At 34.5% G+C, this 21370-nt stretch overlaps 2 protein-coding genes across 2 annotated transcripts; both read right to left on the bottom strand.

Annotated features, from left to right (window-relative positions):
• Positions 1-1548: 1548 nt before the first annotated feature.
• Positions 1549-5380, bottom strand: LOC105331192 (tyrosinase-like protein 1). The gene is made up of 5 exons (XM_034457436.2): positions 5344-5380; positions 4443-4864; positions 4138-4265; positions 3644-3834; positions 1549-3177 (listed from the first exon to the last, which is right to left on the bottom strand). The coding sequence occupies exons 2-5, from the start codon at positions 4857-4859 to the stop codon at positions 1793-1795; spliced, it is 2121 nt and encodes a 706-aa protein (XP_034313327.1). The 5' UTR covers positions 4860-4864; positions 5344-5380; the 3' UTR covers positions 1549-1792.
• An 11584-nt stretch (positions 5381-16964) lies between these two features.
• Positions 16965-20428, bottom strand: LOC105331186 (tyrosinase-like protein 2). The gene is made up of 4 exons (XM_034457429.2): positions 19798-20428; positions 19415-19542; positions 18903-19093; positions 16965-18557 (listed from the first exon to the last, which is right to left on the bottom strand). Exons 1-4 carry the CDS (start codon positions 20212-20214, stop codon positions 17197-17199), a joined length of 2097 nt encoding a protein of 698 aa, XP_034313320.1. The 5' UTR covers positions 20215-20428; the 3' UTR covers positions 16965-17196.
• Between the last annotated feature and the right edge of the window lie 942 nt (positions 20429-21370).

The raw sequence follows: 21370 nt of genomic DNA, 5'->3' as shown, positions 1-21370 counted from the left end.
ATAGAAATGGGACTGTTTGGAAAGGGGGAGGAATTAAACAGCAAGTTATGTATTTTACTATTTTATGTTCTGCAGAAGCTGTTTAAGTTCTCTATTACTTAACATATCAGACTTGGATTGCGCTAGATTTATATAAATTTCTCAGAGAAACGGACAATTTCGTACATCCAGCAAATATGTGCAGAGAATCAACACTATATAAAAAAAAAACCCAATGTATGGTGTTCCGATGGGTCATATTTGACCTTCGCACTTTCGCCTTTGGGTCGAGGTGCGAGAGTGCGAAGTTGCGAAGGCGAAAGTGCGAAGGTGCGAGGGCGAAAGTGAAAAGTTGCGAAGGCGAAGAAGCGATACTTCAATCGCTCCTTCGCCATCGCAACTTCGCACTCTCGCCTTCGCATCTTCGCGCTTTCGCCTTCGCTTTTTTATAATTGTGGAGCTCTCTATCGTGTAAAGACAATATTAGCTGTATAAAAGGACATCTGCAATGCTTTAATTTACGATAGTTTTTATTTTCTTTTATAGAGTAACATATGGGTCAAATGGGCTGGATCCGTCTCTATATACTTTATTATCATACAATATATTTGTATGATAATATATTATTCACACAACTCATTGTTATATATGATTTTAAAAAAATATGGTATGATAAAATATTTAAAACAATTTTCAAGTTAATGATCCGTAAAAAGTATGCGCTTAATTTTTTTTGGAATTTATTTTGCTGTAAAAATTGCCAAAATGAAAAAAAAAAGTAACTTGAAACTCATGTGATAATATTTTTAAAACTTTAGTTTTACCAGAAGAAAAATGTTTTTACCATAGTTCATATATGATAAATCTGAAAAGGACGGCAATAATGTAACTTGTCGATGTTACCCACAAAAAAATGACTGTAGTAAAAGCTTATATACAATAAACATCTTTGTCAAAAGAAACATTTTACAACAAAAGTTCCCAAGCTGAAAAATGCGTAAAATAAACTTCGAAACTTCTTTACAAATTTTCTTGTTCATCCCGGGTATATACGACTTCCGTGAAAAAGGAACAAAAAGGCACACAACTGTGGATTTATCATCCAGTAAGATTTGTCTTTTGACCCTACATGCTTGGCAGTGTCATGGAGTCTCTTATTTATATCATTTTAACCGGAACTATGTACACCCTGATTGCTGATGTGACAAGCGTTTGGTTATGCATCTATTAATAACGCCAAAACAATTCAAGAGACATAAGTATTTCACTTAAATGACGACTTTTTCAAATTCTCTCACATTGTATATTTCATTCGTCGGAATTTTCATACCGAATCATTCCAGATGGTTTAACATATCGCCTCTACTTCTTACACTTCCAATGTCCTCTTCGACCAATTTAACATCGGATCGATTGAAGTCATGTGCACAATGACTCAAATATCATTTTATTGTTTGACTGGGTGGATACTAGTATAATTGTGCCAGCAGGGCTATTGTACATAATGATGCAAGTTAACAGAAAATCAAAGTTTATATTAGATAGATAAAAAAGAAAAAAAATGACTGGATATCTGGGTGATATGAGCTTTATCAAACACGGGAAGTCAAAGAAAATCAACATACAAGGCCAAGGCTTGTTAAATTTGGTTTAATTCATTTATAAAATTGTTTTTAGCAAAGCAAATTTCATTGAAATGTATGTACTTCAAATGTCCTTGCACGTAATTAAGAACAATTGGTCGTGTTAAAAAGATGTTATGTCTGTTTAATGAAGACTAAAGATGCTTTACTCTGGTTTCAACATGGAATTATCAGTAATCCCAAGGCCAGGTATTACTGTTGTCACACAGAAATGTTAGAGCGGGGGCCGAAAAGTCCGCATGGGTATCTATCTGACTATATGTCATCAGGGTAGAGTTCAACGCATCACCATAGGTAATGGAGTACATCTGAGGGGAAGACGTAGAGATTCTAAAGGCTCCGGAGCAACCCTTGTTGTTCCTCTGACCGTTAACGAAAGTCAGACAAAGAGGTCGGCAAGGTCTACCACACGAATCGTAGGCTGTAAACAACGTTTCTCCTGTGCCGTATTCCGGATTCTTGACTCCTACCGTCATCGTGTTAGTGTATACTGGTTGTCTGTTGTCTATGATAGCATATTCCGTATACATCCCGTAATAGTTCAGACCATTGGAAGTGACAAACACTTTGGAAGCACCCGAGTGAGCAGTCTGACATGTGTCTTCGATTTGGTCAACTGTTCCAAACAATGTCGGATCGATTCCTTGGACGTTTTGAGATCTGCTATAAATGACATGTACAGGAATATAGACCCATCGTTTTATATCTACAACTCCGTCAATTATAAACGTATTTGTAAAAGACCGGTCAAGAGCAGATACAGACTGAAAATGGTTGTGTTGAAGTGTTGCATTTAGGGGAGCAGCGCGTCGCACGCGTCGACGCTGCATTCGTCGGCGTCGTGAATGTCTTCGGACCCGAGAATGCGCTCTCCTGATTTGAGTGGCAACACGAGCCGTTCCCAAGTTGTCAGGGCGGTTACGAATGTCATGGAACGGAGAGTCGCTAAACTTTTCCCCGACCGGAAGAGGTCCTCTTGCCATGGCCCTGTCAAGCGCTTGTGATTGCATGTCCAGACTTACTCCACGAGCGGCACCCATGGCAACAAAACCACTGGCAGTAGCCGGTGAATTTGCCCGAGCACGCGATATACAAACACGCCTATTCTGATCGCAATACAGATCTGGGCTATTGTTACAATTATTTTCACAAACTGGAAACGCCTCGTATGTCACAAGGTTTGCAAAACGATTAGCCATGGCTTGAATATTTGTAACTCTTTCAAACAAAGTCCCGAAGCTGATCACGTCATTAGGACGATGTCCACGTTGTGAAGTTGATGGGTAATTTGTTTCAGGGTTAATACCACTCTGGATTTGCAGTTGCCGAAATCGGGCCCAAACAGCATCGACGTATGCATGATGCATGAAAAAGACCGGATCCCAGGTTGCAGAGTTAAGAGCTGAAAGATGTCCTCCAACCCAAACGTGAGGGCCATTATGATGCCGTTCCAGACTGTAAATATTACCACGGGGTAGTGGTTCGGAGATATCTTGGAATCGTCTTCGGCTAAGAACAGCTCGCACACCAGCTTTTGTGAATAAAGCACTATTACCTTTTAATAAAGAAAAATGGATTAATATAATGTATTATGATATATAATGTAGATTATTAACTCAAAACCACATTGTGTATAGGCAATGTATAAATTAATACATGATCAGTATGAACAAATTTGTCAGCAAGCAGACATATATGTATTTGAAAGCCTGCATTCGAACTTTAAAGCAATTGCTCTGAATTAATGATGACGTTTGACCTTGAACTTCGACTTTGGACCCTTCAAATACTTTTTACCAAAGACTAGAGCCTTAATTAATTTTAACCACTTAAAAGGAAAAAATCAATTCTCTACCAAAACAGGTAATGCTATTCCAATTGTAACGAGAGCTTATTGTAAACGAAATATTGCGTACTGATATGTATAACTGAGAGCTTATCGTTTTGCTATGAAGACAAAGAACCACTGCTAATAAATAAACAGTCTAGAACAGAAAGCAAAGAACAAAAATAAAACTGACCAGTTCCGTAGTTTCTAATGAGAGGTGTTCCTAGAATAGTTCTCATGTCTCGGAATGGTCCATTCATGACCTCACCGTCGCCATTTCCAAAATACCGATCGCTCCAGAGGACGGATGTTGTAGGGTCCACCATGTCGTGATCTAACCCCGACTCCCAGTATGGTATTGCAGCTCCACATTGAGTCTCCATACTGAATAGAACGATTATGGATAATGAAATTCGCTGTCCAAATCACAGCCCAGATCTTATTTGTTGAACAACTATGGTAAAGTAAGTGTCAAGAAAGATATGGCGCTGCATTTGTAAATTAAGGTGAAGAAGAATAAGCCAACAGAAGGTAAGAGCTATTAAACATTTTGGAATATAATATGGTGCTTGGATTGAATACCAAAGTTGATTTCATTACGCTACACGCAAAGAAGCTATGACATAATGTTGAGCACTAACATATACTAGTATGTACATTTATTTAGAATGCAAAAACAACACTTACAGTAAAAGATAAATCCTGTGCCACGGGAGGAAGGCTGGGCCATTGTGTGCTCTCCCCAGGGTGCTTCCTGAGTGGAAGGCGGCCAGGGTTTGGTAAGTGTTCCGTCCCGCACTGGCTGGTTCCACTCTCTGGAAGGCAGTTATTTGTTTAAAAACAGGAAACATGGTCTTTTACGAAGCACATGTTAAATAGTATTTCTAAATGATCGCATTTTCTACAATTAGCAGTCTCTGGCTTTTGCCAACCATAGTCAATTCCAAAAATGCCAAAAGTTTCGCATATCACAGAATAAAAATCATTGTTACCTCGGTTTGAAGCCGTTGAACACAGTTAACGTATGGCTGATAAGCGCCAGGACTGCGCACTTCACGTCGTGTTCGAGTAGTAGACGCTTGTCTTCTCTGACGTCCTCCTAGTTTCTTGTACTTTTCAACTTCATCAGCCTCCGCCAGAATTCGTCGGAATAGGCTATCTATGTAGCTAATACCTTCCTGTGTGAGATTTTCTCCTGACCAAACTTTTCCATCGGTCATCTGGTCGGTTAAGAAGCTCCTGTAACACGTGTTCTGAATGTAGATTGCAGACTCGGCTGATGACGTCACGTTATCGGAGCGGTACTCGTAGCATTCTTGTAATTCGGTGGGAAAAGAAATCGGTTCCAGAAGAGCAGACGACAAACTGAGAAATCCCAGCCATAGGAGAGCAAACAAGAAGCAAGCCATCTTCCCTGTCAACAAAACTAACAGCTTTTTTAAAACATAACGATGACATAAATAAGGTTCATACAAGAATTTAAAAAAATCACGATAAGAGAGCGCCTTTTTCTTTAGATATAAAAACCTATATATATATATATATATATATATATATATATATATATATATATATATATATATATATATATATATATATATATATATATATATATATCAACAAAATACACTCTCTATATATGACTTTGCTCAAAAGGGGTAGACATTGTCTTTCAAAAATGAAATTCATAAAAATATAATTATTTTAAAATATTAAATACTTAACAAATATTTATAGATAAATAATCAACAAAATGGCAAAACTGATAAATATGATATTAAAAGAATGGCCAATAATATAGAAATATATAAAAGGATGATCAATAATTCAGTTCTATTTGCAAGACAATGTGACAATTTCGTTTAAAAACGATAGTTACTATGTTTTACTTACCTTCTTCTCTTGAGGAGTTCTGCCTGATTCAGGACACCGTCTCGCGCAATTTATAAGACCTATCATGTTTTGCATAATTATCACGTAATGTTCTTTTTAGTGAAGAGGAAAAGATTTGATTAATTTCAGCAACTAAATTTAACAGGAGACAGTTTCCATGCTTGACATAGACACAAATGCAGAGTTAACACATGCAATCTTAATTAAATTCTCGATTTGTAATTTTTAAAAAATAATGGTCGTTCATAGACGCCCTTCTAAATTTGTGTATGGCAAGGCATATATATCTTTGCAGGTGACAATAGAGTGTCTAATTTTGTTATACTCACGGTTCTCAATTTCATAAAATTAGGATTATTAAAAAAAACGTTCTTACTATTAAGAGGACTCGATGGTCGTTGCCATTTTAGGCTTTTATTTATCTCCATAAGAAAAATACTCTACATAAAATCATAGGAAAATTATAAAATTTTAAGGTTAATATTTATAGAAAAAGTAGAAGTATTTATCTTCAGACATTATTTTTTTTACTGAAATAAATATTTGGTAGATCTAATGGTTATTTTGTTGATAACCCAGCCTTTTTTTTATTGTTGTCAAAGGGATAATATAATGTACTGAACGGGTCAAATAAAACAATAAAGAAAAATAAGAAACAAACACTATTCAATTTAGACAGTGAACCTAAAATGGTAGTGCAATTAATCATTTTCAAATATATAGGTCAATGGTCTCATTTTCATGCTAGAGGCCTTTGTGTTTGTCTGCAAAATCAAATCAAAGGTTTACACACTATGACCAAGGCTTTCCTTGTCATGAATTTGTATCAATTTATTAAGTAATAGCAATATAAGTCGAGTGAAAAACAGTAATTAAAAGGGATTTTCTTTATGTAAATAATTTTGAAGAATTCGAAGAACAATGTTTTTAAAATCAATTTTATCTTCTAGATTATTAACTGTTAAAAGGCTTTAATGATATTTATTTTTTTTCTTTATTTTTTTGTTATCATAATTTTCAAAAATTAAAATAATTTTTTTAAGATATGCTGCCGTGAAATGCTTTGTTTATTTTCGTGTCATTTAGTTTTTAGCATCTGATTTTATACTTTTATACCTTTTTTTGAACTTATACTAAAACTTGATTTTAAACATATTGAAAAACAAATTTAAACTAATTTTTTGTACTATTTTTCTTTGAAAAATCAAGAAGAGGGAAAATATTAACACTACTTTCCTCGTTCCCCTACAAATCTTCCTTTGGTAATGCACATTTTAAATGCGACGGATGATTATGAAAACGAATGCAGCTGATTTGCACTTTATTTCATTGTTTGTTTATAACAGAATTTTGACTACAAGCTATCGACGACGTCTTATAGAATTCTTTTGGAAATATATCATTTTGATGAGTAATAAAAAAAAAAAAATTGATAAATACGAGGAATTTTTCCATTCAATTTGTTATTATCAGATTTTAGTGTCACTTCATATTAATATTCATAAACGATTGACCATTATGGGTGATCTGCATTTAATCAAACTCAAAAAGCTTACGTTTTAAACTCTTGTTTCCGTACTTTTAAAAAGTAAGCAATATCACGTGATAATAAATATTCCAAATGAGGCGTTGTTAATAAGACGCGGAGAATGAATTTATTTATAATTGATAACTTTAAAAATGTGACTAAATTTTATTGCATGAATTCAAAATGATCTCCAATTTTTACAGCTTAATAAAAGGACAACAGATTTCACGAAAAAAGGCACATAACTATTCCTTTATATTGATATTTATTTTAACGGATTACACAGTTTAAAATATTAAAAATGTACTTAAAGCCAGTGTTAATTAAAAAAACCTTTTATAGCCTTTGCATATTATCAGCAATTGAAATGAAATTACAAAAACCTATTTTTATTTCTTTATCTTTTTTAAAAATAAGTGTTTAGCGGGACTTTGATGATGTGCAAGAAAAAATGCACGGAACAAATACCGTATTATAAAAGTAAATTTTGAAAATTGAAAGTAGACCCACGATCATCTTTTACTATTGTCACGCACAAAAGTAAAAGTAGGAGCCGAAAGGTCGTTGTGCATGTCCTCTAGATTAAATGACATTGGAAATAAACTTGAAACATCATTAAATATATTCAAATACATTTGTGGAAAATCTGTAGACATTCTTGTTTTAAACGGTGCCTCCAGCAAGACAAAGACGTTGGCAAGATCGACCATACTAATCCTATGCTTTATACAACGCATCTCCTCCATCGTAATCTGGATTGACTCCTTCAGTCATTGTGGTAGTGTATACTGGTTGTCTGTTACTAGTATTTATGATAGCATATTCTGTATACATCATGTGACACTGACCATTGGAAGTTACAAAAACTTTGGAAACACCCAAATGAGCGGTCTGACATGTGTGTTCGAATTGGTAAACTGTTCTAGACAATGTCGGATCGATTTCATGAACGTTTTTGGATCTTGTATAGACGATACGTACAGGGATATAAACCCATCGTTTTATATCTACAACTCCATCACTGACAAACGTATTTGTAAAAGATCGATAAAGAGAAAAGACAGACTGAAGATGGTTGTTTTAAAATGACGCGTTTTGGAAAATCTCTGGTCGATGTCCTGCTCTTCTTTTTGACTCCAGTACTAGCTCTTCCAAAATGAGGGTCAGCATGAACTGTTTCCAAGGAGTCGGGGGATTACGAATATCACTAAACGTAAAGTCACTAACTTTTTCATCGATCAAGAGTGGCCCCCTTGCCATTTCTCTATATAGCTAGTGTGACTTTATGTACAAACTAACTAGCAACTAACCGAGAAATTTCATGGTCACAATACCGACGACCGTGGAAGAGCTGAAAGATGTCCTCCAACATAAGGGCCATTATGATGTCCTTTAAGATTGTATATATTGTCGTCCAGGTGGTGTTCGGAGATATCTTGAAATCTTTGCTAGCTTAAAACAGCTCCTATTCTAGCTTTTGTGAATAAAGCGCTATTACCTTAAAAAATATAATCTACATACATCATACAATTAAATAATTTCATTTTTCTATTAGGTTACAAGTAAATTATTTTAAGTATAACTGTCAAGGATGTCATTTTGATTTTTAACTTGGATATTTTTAGTGTTGAAAGGGGCATTCAAAATTATTAGTAAATTTTAAGTTCTTTAGCTCAGTGATAAAGTAATGTAGAAAGTCAACGATGACAGTGAAGCCAATAAAAAACACTCTTAAACAAAATCTTAATGTGATAAAAAGTTCACTCCATAAAATATTTGGATTTATCGGTTATAGTGGTACTTATAATTAAATGAAATAACGTGTTTAAAAGACCAGTATTATAAATGTACCTTGTTGACCAAAAAAAAAATAGTTCACATACAATAAAAAAAACCCAAGGAAAAGTACAATAGCTGACCAGTTCCATAGTTTCTAATAAGAGGTGATCTCATGTTCTCTCATGTTTCGGAAAGGTTCATTCATGACCTAAACATAGCAATTTCCAAAAATCCGATCGCTCCAGAGGACGGATGTTGTCGGTTCAACCATGTCGTGATCTAAACCTGACTCCCAGTATGGTATTGCGTCTCCACGCCGAGTCTCCATACTGCATAGAACGATGATGTAGAATACAAATTCACTGTCCAAAAACGCGGTCAAAATAAGCATCTGGTGAACGTAGGTATAGGTAAAAGGTATAGGTAAAATATTGGTCAAAAGATTGTGATGTGTTGTCAAAATGTCAGTAATGGTAGCTAACAGTGTCAGAGCATTTAAAGTTTTGTATAATGATTTTGCAGAACTAACGAAAAATGCTTCATGCGATGATGATTCCTCAAGCGCTTAATTTTAAATTAATTGAGAACACTTACAGGGGCGAGTAAATTCTGTGCCACAGGAGGAAGCCTGGCCCTTGTGTTATCTCCTCAGAACTGTGCTTCCTGAGTGAAAGGCAGCTACGGTTTGGTAAGTATTCTGCATCGTATTAGCAGGTTCCATAGAATTAAATAAAGCATTATGTAAATTAACCCTATGGTTATTTTCCGAAAAGCGAGCTTCAGGTGAAAAAATTTAATATATTTACACCTGAGCTAATCTTGCGGTTATTTTCACACAGTGTCAATTAATGAAAAAATTAAGTTTCAACTTTTATATATTTATTCAATTTGCAAAAGGGAAAGTTATCGTTCTATAAAACAAATGGATCAAGAAATTAAGCATTACCAAAATTACCAACAGTCCCGATTAAAGTCACCTTTTTTTGTGAGTTCTATGGTCGATACAACGATGTTGTCAGCAAATACATTTTCCACCAATTCGCATGCTGAATGACATTTTTCATACTTGTAGTAGGACCTTAATTATTCACCTGATTGTCTACGGATTTTCCCGATTGCGTCTAAGAACACACGTCGGGTGTGACCAGTCAGCAGAGGATGCATATTCCTCCATGGCACCTGATCATGCCTCTAATTTATTTAGAGTGTTGTGTTTGCTCTGTTCCTTTTTTCATTTTTCCTTTGAACTTTTGATTTGAACAATGTTGGTTATCACCACATGTCATTTGTAATTAGTGTTTACAAAGATAACATAGAAATGTTATCTTTGAAATAACTGAGTAGGCTACTATCACCGTATCAAGAAAAATCTTATTTTCATTTATATGCGACTATTGTACCAAGAATTTTGTAAGATAATGCGATTGGATCAGGTGATTGCAAGATTGAACGATTGCGCCAATGCAATTGGAAGTGTGGCGCTCATGGTAAATTGAAGGTGATCAATCGTACAATGGTAGCAAAGAGTTGCAAAATTACATGAGATACGTTGACCAACAATCTAATGGTCGCAAAACACAAGCATAAACAATCGTGTATCACTTTTGCAAATACACAAAACGTTGTAAGACCTTCGTTGGTACATTGCACTGCGTTAATTTGGGTCACAATCGGTTGCGTCTGAATATTGCACTTGTCCAATATTTTGAGGAGACTTGATGCGACCAATAAAACACACGCAATGAATGCGAGAGCTCGTACAACGTATATGAGAGCTCGTTGGTTGCTAAAAAATACCGATTACAAAGTGTTGTAAAGTGCTCGGTGCAAAATGTGAAAGGGTCTTTAAAAGTGTGACATGTAATTGATTTGTTGATTAAAACTTAAAAATATTTCTCAATTTAATTACAATATATCTAAAGTAACCATTTCTGCATACAGCTGCATTCCTTGTATTACTTGATAAAAAATAGTAAACCGCAAATATTTTCGGTTAGAGACTGGACCTTGTCCACGCCGACTTTATTGATCATCTAGATACGACAAGTTTGAAAAGTCATTGATATGTTATGTTGTAAAACGAATTTTTGCTGATCATAATATAAAAAGGGTTCATCTATGAAATTGCCCAAAACTCGTTTCAAAATATTTCCATCGGTCCAACACCGGTAATGACATGCAATATCTCTACAGGACAATTACCTTGGTTTATCGCTATAAAAAACAGCTTACATATGGTTAAAAAGCTCCAGGACTGTGCAATTCCTGTCTAAATCGTTGAGCATGCGTTTGTCTTCATGACCTTTTCCTATTTTCTTGTACTTCATCTGCTTCTGCCAGAATAAGCTATCTATGTAGTTAATACCTTCCAGAGTGAGATTTCACCGGACCAAACTTTTCCATCGGTCATTTGCCCATAAAGGAACATTCTGTAACACATTTTCTGAATGTAGATTGTAGACTCCGCTGATGGCGGCACGTTTTCGGAGCGGGAAAACGAATTGGCTCCATATCAGCATTTGACAAACCAAGAAATCCCAGGCAAACAACAGTAAACAAGAAACGAACCTTCCTGTCAATATGAAGCACTGTTCAGTAACCCGTTTAAATGAGAGCAATTAAAGAGGGTGCAACACAAGTGATAAATTCGTCTGCATCAGGGCATGCGTGGTTTGAAAGAAAAGTCTTTTATATTGAAAAATCCAAAAACTTAAAAAAAAACCAATTAATAATGATTAAATAATCATCAAAATTACGAGATCATATTCAATGGAGATATAAAAAATCAAACAATTTAGAGGCGTAACAGCTTTTTGAAAACTATTTAACTTTTGATGAATGTAAGCATTGAAACGTTATTAGTACAACCCTGCGAATGTGTTCGGAATGTTTTCTTTATCGTTGCTAAGTGTATGATAAATCCAGAGGTGCTCGAATGAAAGTTCACGAGACTTCACCGAGATTTGTTCAGTTCCTGTGAAATTTCGAGCGGAAGTATATGTGTTCGGATAATATTCTCAAAGTACGTAAGTACTGGTCGTTTTTTTTCCATATCATACACTTCTTTGATTTATGTTAAAACATGATAGTCTTTGAAGATGTATGTTTTATTTCACCATCTATCGGTTATTTGAATTAAACGATGATATTTAGAACAGAGTTTTCGTTTTTGTTAAACCATGTGTAGAGCGGTTGAAAATACAAACATTGGGTTGCTTAATAAAATCATAGCCATGTTTGATGCTTGTTTTGTGCAATACCATGTTATTTAAAAAAAATAATGGGTGCCTGTTTTGCATAAAAACTTAGTATATCGAGCCATTTTCAAAGAACATTCTGCATAAGATAGTAAAGTCTGTTTCTCTATTTATGCTATTACTCGGTCAGGCGCGGATCAAAAATTAATCCTAAAAGGGGGATTGCTACTAAGCATGTTAATTGTTGCAATGGAAAAAAATTCTGTAACACATTTTCTGAATGTAGATTGTAGACTCCGCTGATGGCGGCACGTTTTCGGAGCGGGAAAACGAATTGGCTCCATATCAGCATTTGACAAACCAAGAAATCCCAGGCAAACAACAGTAAACAAGAAACGAACCTTCCTGTCAATATGAAGCACTGTTCAGTAACCCGTTTAAATGAGAGCAATTAAAGAGGGTGCAACACAAGTGATAAATTCGTCTGCATCAGGGCATGCGTGGTTTGAAAGAAAAGTCTTTTATATTGAAAAATCCAAAAACTTAAAAAAAAAACCCATTCATAATGATTAAATAATCATCAAAATTACGAGATCATATTCAATGGAGATATAAAAAATCAAACAATTTAGAGGCGTAACAGCTTTTTGAAAACTATTTAACTTTTGATGAATGTAAGCATTGAAACGTTATTAGTACAACCCTGCGAATGTGTTCGGAATGTTTTCTTTATCGTTGCTAAGTGTATGATAAATCCAGAGGTGCTCGAATGAATGAAAGTTCACGAGACTTCACCGAGATTTGTTCAGTTCCTGTGAAATTTCGAGCGGAAGTATATGTGTTCGGATAATATTCTCAAAGTACGTAAGTACTGGTCGTTTTTTTTCCATATCATACACTTCTTTGATTTATGTTAAAACATGATAGTCTTTGAAGATGTATGTTTTATTTCACCATCTATCGGTTATTTGAATTAAACGATGATATTTAGAACAGTTTTCGTTTTTGTTAAACCATGTGTAGAGCGTTTGAAAATACAAACATTGGGTTGCTTAATAAAATCATAGCCATGTTTGATGCTTGTTTTGTGCAATACCATGTTATCTAAAAAAATAATGGGTGCCTGTTTTGCATAAAAACTTAGTATATCGAGCCATTTTCAAAAAACATTCTGCATAAGATAGTAAAGTCTGTTTCTCTATTTATGCTATTATTCGGTCAGGCGCGGATCAAAAATTATATAATCCTAAAAGGGGGATTGCTACTAAGCATGTTAATTGTTGCAATGGAAAAAAAAACTCTTATAATTTCTATTGTCATATTTATTTCTAGAACTCGTTTTATCCTCTAATTAATGAAGATAAAGTTTAAAATCAAGAAACGTCTGGATTTTATATTTGACTACAATTACCTATAGATTCTATGAAATGGACTTTAAACACGAGGCAGGATTTTTACTACGAAACTGGAAGGGTCAAATAAAACCACGTGGTCTAAATTGAAATGACAGTAACATTCAAGGGGTGCAATATATAAAACTTAATCAAACTTTCATCCTATACGAAAACATTTAATGCATAGAGGAACAATTATACTCATTCATTTTAAAAAAAGCAACATACAAATAAACAAACAAATAAAACCATTATTAAACCAATCAAGCAAGAACAATAAAATAAAATCAAATTTTAAAAATTATCAATCAAAAAATTGATTAGTAAATTTTATTCCCCTTCCATTCGTGCTTCTTTTTACCTGATTTGGGACACAACCACATGCTATGTTTAAGACCTATCAAGTTCTGAATAATTACCATGCCATATATTAAATAAAGCAGGTGGTTGAACTTTATGTGTTGCAATTAAAGCCCATGCTTGACACAACAAACCTGTAGAATGTAACAAAACAGGAAGAAAAAGTGCGGTTTTAAAGACTTTAATTAAATTCTTTATAACCATGTATATCTTATTAATCTTGTCATGCACACAGATATTGTGATTTAAGACAAAAACTAACCATTTGTAAGACTACTTCCTTGTATAATCTTTCAATTTTAAAGAATGGTCACGACGAAGCAGATACTACATGTGTATTTGTTTTAAGAATTGAATAAAATTCCTACCGGTTCACCTATACATAATGCCCCTAAAAGTGTTCACAGAAATAAAAAAAAGGATGTAAAGATATGTACATATGCGTATTAGAGAAAGGAAAAGGGAAATTACCTCTGTAACAAAATGGAGAGAAAAAGAATATGATATAAATGAATTTGACTGGGGGAATATTTTTGAAATCCCATTTAAATTTACCCTTGAATTTAAACTCTAATGGATGCAATATCAAATACTGCATAGAATTGTTCCTACAATTAACTAGTGGGTATTGTTTTTTTTTACAAAAAAACACATGTCTCCCCTTCTCCCCAAGGATTGTAATATGGGGCAAATTTAACGATTGTAAAGAATAATGTCAGCTATATGTTACCCAGACCCATCTTTTTCTTAATTTGACCTTGAGTAAAACATGGTCAAGGTCATATATAAATCAATAGTACACCTAAGTGTATTATTATTGTTCTTTGTTTAAAGTTTGAAGTCCTTCTGTCAAAGTATATTCAGGAGTTGAACAATGAAGTTTTTTCTAATTTGACCTTGAAATAAAAATTTTAAGGTCAAGGTCAAATTTTTTGGTAAGGTTCAACTAGTTATATACCATCTATCCATGATACAAGTTAAAAGTCTGTATGTTAAAGGAGTCTTGTGTTATGGTCAGGACAATGTTTTTTATGAAAAGCTTGACCTTGAAGAACAAAATAGGTCAAGGTCAAAACTTTTGGTGGCGTGCACTCATTCTCAATACCATCTACCTATGTTCCAAGTTTGAAGTCTTAATGTCAAAGGGTATTAAAGTTATGACCCAGACAAAATTTTATTATTTTTTTCTTAATTTTTCTTAATTTGACCTTGAGTAAAACAAGGTCAAGGTCAAATATTAAGAATAAGAAAGTCGACAAAAACAATATGTTTCCCCTTTGAAAGGGGAGACATAATTATCTGTATAAAATTAAGCTTAAAGACTCTCCTCTTTGTAACTTCTGTAAATTAAACATTGAAACAATAGAAGATTTATTTACAGAATGTTTTGAAGTTAATGATATATGGTATAAAATTAAAGAGTTGTTCTTAACAAAAACAATATTTCTGTTGTTTTTAATAAAAGTAGCACATTTTTGGCAATTATAACAATAAAAAATTATACTGAAATCAAACAGAACCTGTTGATGACTATTTTAATACATTATATTTTTTCATTTAAACTCAAATCTGTCCAAAAACTTTGCTGAAAGATTCCTTATTCAAATATTCAGAAGATGAAAGAGATTGGAAAGTAATTTGTAAATCACTGTAGGTAGCATAATCATAAGCTATTTTAGTAACTTAGAGCCCAATATCCATTACAGTTATAATAATAAGTAAAATCTAAATAGCTGTTCTATGTGTGATATACATGATGTGACTGCATGTCTTTCTTTTTCTCTTTTTTCCTTTCTGTCCCTCTTAATCAACTCTTTTACAAAGCTCTATGTTATATACTTATTTAATTTTGTACCAATGCAATATATATGTTAAAATGTAAAAGAGTTTCAATAAATCTATTGAAAAAACCCCCCAAAAGAATTCCTACCGGTTCATTAACAAACACGTTACCGTTTATTTTATTTCACAGTGTACATATTTCAATGTAAATGAGGATATGTTAAAACTGTATTAGATATATAACTTTAAATCCTGTTTTAAAACATCAACTTTACTACGGAAATTAAAACCTTTCTTATGTAAATCTACTTATATTTTTTTCTTACATAAAGATTTCGGGCTGCTCTTTGATACATGGCTAAACAACATGGAGTTTCTTTGAAAATGAATTGGAACTTTTATTTTAAAAAAGGGTTTGTAGGAATACAATACAAAAATATTATGTGTTTAAAGTTGATACAAACGCAATACAACGGTTGTATTATCATACTGGAGACGCAACACATATAAGTTAAAGTCTCTTGACGTGAAAGTACTGTGTTATGTTTATAATTTTAGCGCTCTATAAGACGTCTGGACAATACTGTATACTTAAGAAATAAAGTACGAGTTTTCGTGAATAACTTCCGCGGTCGAGAAATGTTGTTTTGAAATTTAAAAGCCGAGGCGTTAGCCGAGGTTTTATTTTTCAAACAACATATGGAGACCGAGGTTATCATGCAACATTCACGATAACAAGAACTTTATTTCTATTCTACTAACAGCCTAGTATTTCTACAGATCGTTTCTCCTTTAGACGATCTAGGTCATTTTGACGGCTGTTCCGTGTAACATCAACGGTTTAGTTAGTAATGCTTACATTTGTATCGATCACAGGAATCACATGCAGACCAGGCACGTAGCATCATTTTTGAAAGTGGGGGGGCCAGACTCATCCAAAAAATCTTGACAAGCAAAAAAAAAAAAAAAAAAAAAAAAAAAAAAAAAAAAAAGGGAATGAGACTTTCCCACAATCTTCAAAATCCTAATACGATTTTTACTAATACAAGTTATATATTTTATGCGTAAAAACACGCAAGGAAAATATGCTAGGGAGGTCCTTCGAACAGCCGCATTGATCTCTAAATAATATATATATAATATAGATATTACTGATCTGATGACTGATGACGTTCGTGGTATATTGGAGAATAGTATCCGCGGCATATCTTTGATCTCGGCAATAATTGTAGTAGAATGTCATAAAAACAAAGTTACAAGTTGCAACTGAATAATCTGGGAAAGAGAGACTACTACAGTATACCTGTATAAGTATACTTATACCGGAGGTTAAAATAAAATGTTCTCTATTCAATAAACAAGTAATTAACTGCATTTGTATAAATACAATGAAATGCCATATACTGACAGAGCTATCTATAATGCATTTTCCCTGTAAGTTTCCTGAACATGTTGCTAATTACCTATGCTGTACCCTCCTTCAAATAAATATTTGAAGAACTCTCTCTCTCTCTCTCTGTGCACTAATGAAGAAAAATGTTTAAGAGCGACTCCATAAGTTGTTTTCTTATTTTAATCACGTTATTATTTCTTTACAGATATCGTTACAAAATAAATATCTTAGAAGAATGACAGTTTTGCACAACCGTACCATTACATTTCATTTTGCTGGAATGAATTTTAAAATATTATGCATGATGCCATCAAAAAGTTAAAACCATTACCGTTACATTGTTATACTCCGCTAGAATAACATATACAATATATGGACGATAACAGGAATGAAAATAAAGTCAATACAATTTGAAATTCATCAGTGATCCCAAGGCCAGACATTGCTGTTGTCACACACGAATGTCAGGGCGGGAACCGAATAGTCGGCGTGGGCTACGTTACTATATGTCATCAGAGTAGAATCTAAAGCATCACCATAGGTAATAGAGTACATCTGAGGGAAAGACGTAGAGATTCTAAAGGCCCCAGAGCAACCCTTGTAGTTCCTTTGGCCGTTGATTGACGTCTGGCAAACAGGTCGGCAAGGTATACCACACGAATCATATGCTGTAAACAACGTCTCTCCTTCACCATATTCTGGATTTTTGACTCCTACGACCATTGTAGTACTGTAAACTGGTTGTCTGTTGTCTATGATAGCATATTCCGTATACATCCCGTAATAGTTCAGACCATTAGAAGATACAAATACTTTGGAAGCACCAGAGTGAGCGGTCTGACATTTCTCTTGTGATTGGTTAACTGTTCCAAACAATGTCGGATCGATACCCTTGAAATTTTTGGATCTGCTATAGACGATACGTACAGGAATATAAACCCAACGTTTTACATCCACAACTCCGTCAATGACAAACGTATTTGTTAAAGATCGTTCAAGAGAAGAAACAGATTGAAGATGGTTTTCTTGAAATGCTGCATTCTGGGAAACCGCACGCTGCACGCGTCGAGCTCTTGTTCTCACCTGCGAACTAGCCCTGCGGATTTGTGGAGCAGCACGAGCGGTCCCTATGGTGTCGGGGCGATTACGAATGTCAATGAATGGAGAGTCACTAAACTTCCTTCCTACCGGTAGTGGTCCCCTTGCTACGGCCCTCGCTAGTGACTGTGACTGAATGTTTGAACTAACTCCACGAGAAGCACCCATTGCCACGATGCCAGCAACAGACGTTTGTACAGCTGTCCGAATTCTCGATATGCAAACAAGTCTTAACTGATCACAATACAGGTGAGGGCTATTGTTACAATTATTTTCACAAACTGGAAATGGTTCGTATGTCACAAGGTCTGCGAAACGATTTGCCATGGCTTCAAGATTTGTAACGAGCTCGAAGTATGGCCCAAAGTTGATCACGTCGTTACGACGATGTCCTTGGCGTGGCCTTCTTGGATAATCTGTTTCTGGGTTAAACCCGTTCTGGATTTGCAGTTCTCTAAATCTTGCCCAAACAGCATCAACATACGCGTGATGCATGTAAAAGACGGGGTCCCAGGGCGCAGAGTTCAAAGCTGATATGTGTCCTCCAACCCACACGTGTGGGCCATTATGATGGCCTTCCAGACTGTAGATACTGCCCCTTGGGAGTGGTTCTGAGATATCTTGGAATCTTCTTCGGCTTAAAACAGCCCGGAGACCCTCTTTTGTGAATAAAGAACTATCACCTTGTAAAAGAAAATAAAAATTATCTCTAATTTAATAATCGTTTTTTAATCAACTAGCACAGAATTAGCAACATTGATGATAACCCGACCCTAGCGTTTTTACCCCCACCCCTCTATCAACCATTAATGTAAAAGAATGGCAAATGGTTACAATGAAAGGCCACCAATACATTAAAGCTTCAATCAATCGTTGGACATGAACAAATCAATTAGGAAAAATTACTCGAAATCGATAGTTTTGCTATGGAATCATTATATCTTACTTATATGTAACAGTGAGTTTATTATGTTGTGTGAAAATAGTTCAAATACAATCGGGTGCAATCACAAAGACGAATAACTAACCGGTTCCATAATTGCGAATAATTGGCGTTCCAAGAAGAGTTCTCATGTCTTGGAAAGGTCCACTCATGACCTCACCGTCGCCATTTCCAAAATACTGATCGCTCCAGAGGATGGATGTTGTGGGGTCTACCATGTCGTGATCTAACCCAGAGTCCCAGTATGGTATCGCGGCATCACACTCCGTCTCCAGACTGATATTATAAAGATCAGGGTGAAACATACATTTTTAACTTTCACATGATCTAAAATATCTTTGATGTAACATATGGTAGACGTCGGGTTAAATATTTGAAAAAAATAGCGATTACTATATAGTGTTGAGTTATGTTTTACATCTTGCGAGAAAATATTTCTTGAAAGAACCAAGACAAAGTAGGAGCTATCATTGTCAAATCTTAGAAACAAGTGGGATGAAATAGAGAATGAAAATAAAACTTATTTTGTTATGCTCCATTCCGTTAAGAACTGTTAAACAATGACTTATGTATTTCGTACTGAAGAAGAACTCTTACAGCAGGAGGTAAATCCTGTGCCACGGGAGGAAGGCTGGGCCATTGTGCGCTCTCCCCAGGGTTCTACCGGAGTGAAAGGCGGCAAGAGTTTGGTAAGTATTCCGCCCCGCACTTGCAGGTTCCACAGTCTATAAGAAGAGTTTTCATTCATTTTTTTCTTTTTTTTTTTTTTTTTTTTTTACATATTTTCCATGTTTAACAAAATCAGACTTTGTTATTAATCAGTTGCAACTTCCTTTCCTTTAATTTCTAACGCTACACACCTGATTTTTTCACTGAATGAATTGTTCTTGCTTACATTACAAAGTGAATTTAACGTTTCAATAGAGTAAACATTTGTGGATATAAAAGGATATGGAACTATTTAAATATAGAAAGATTACCTCATTTTGAAGTCGTTGAACGCAATTTGCATATGGTTGAAAAGCTCCAGGACTGCGCACTTCTTGTCTAAATCTTCTAGTAGACGTTTGCCTTTTCTGACGTCCTCCTAGTTTCTTGTACTTTTCGACTTCATCTGCTTCTGCCATAATTCGTCGGAATAAGCTATCGATGTAGTTAATACCTTCCTGTGTGAGATTTTCTCCGGACCACACTTTTCCATCGGTCATCTGGTCGGTTAAGAAACTCCTGTAACACATGCTCTGAATGTAGATTGCAGACTCAGCTGATGCCGTCACGTTATCGGAGCGGAACTCGTAGCATTCTTGTAATTCGGTGGGGAAAGGAATCGGTTCCAGAAGAGCAGACGATAAGCCAAGTAATCCCAGCAAAATGGCGGCATTAAAGAAAGATGCCATGTTCCCTGTCAAGAAAGACCGGTAAACACTAACTACAATAAACCTCAAAATCTTAGAAATTCAACAAATATGGAACTTAGGCCCCTTGCTTTAAAAGAGATTTAAGAATTAGCTTAAGGATGCTGGAAAGTCAACAAATTAGCTATCAGATTTACCTAGAATTTTAAGATGTGATAGGTTTGGCTATTCATTATTTAGTTAAGAAAAAATCCGTTAATTTGAGTATCTTCTATAATTTTATATAGGCTCTTCTTTTAAAGGAGATCAATAGAACCCTCTTAGTTAATATCATTCCCATTTATAAATAACATGCCTTACATATCTTTGAAAAATCATATTCCAAACAGCTTTTCAATATTGTTTTTATAAACATGTACATATTTTATTAATGAACGTTCTTCGCACAAAAGTGCTGATTTTAGTGCTGTTTAGCTTTTTAAAAAGTGATTAGAAGGTTATAAAAGACAGGCATTAGAAATTCTTCCAGTCTGTGGCCTATTGAAAATTAACCAATCCTCATAGATACAGAAACTTGACAAGAAGGTATATGTATAAATCTTAATCATGAGAACCTCACATTTTCTCGTTAATCTTCATGAAAAAAAAAATAAACACAGAAAAGAAAGTTACGTTTGACTACAATGTGATAGAATATACATGTTGAATGAGAAATGGACGAACCTTGATTAAGGTGTTCTAATTACTCAACTACTAGATTTCTTTGTCTACATACTTACATTCATTACTAACGTACCTTACTCTCCTGGTGATTTCTTTCAAATTTTGCGCACCGTCTCGTGCCATTTATAAGACATTCAAATGTTTTGAATAATCATCATCCTTCTACGTGAACTATGATTGACGGGAAAGTTTTGAGGAATTAATTGCAAGCAGCATTACCTGATACAATATCCATGTCTACATAGAAAAATGTAGAATTTAACTTAGGGTTATGAACAATCGAATGCATTAATTTTGCAATTATTTTAAATGTTGATAAAATGTTGCAAACCAAATTTTAAAAAATCTATTGTTACTTACCTTACATGCAAGAGATTTAAAAAATAGCATCAATAAACAGGCCGATATGAATCATTATGTATATTTTTTAACGTTTTAGCGCTGAAAATATACATGTCAGTATATATTGCATTTC

The sequence above is a fragment of the Magallana gigas genome, chromosome 5 (assembly GCF_963853765.1).
Source record: "Magallana gigas chromosome 5, xbMagGiga1.1, whole genome shotgun sequence".
NCBI lineage: Eukaryota > Metazoa > Mollusca > Bivalvia > Ostreida > Ostreidae > Magallana > Magallana gigas.
The sequence above is the reverse complement of the archived record's forward strand: the minus strand, read 5'-3'. Positions and strand labels throughout refer to the sequence as shown.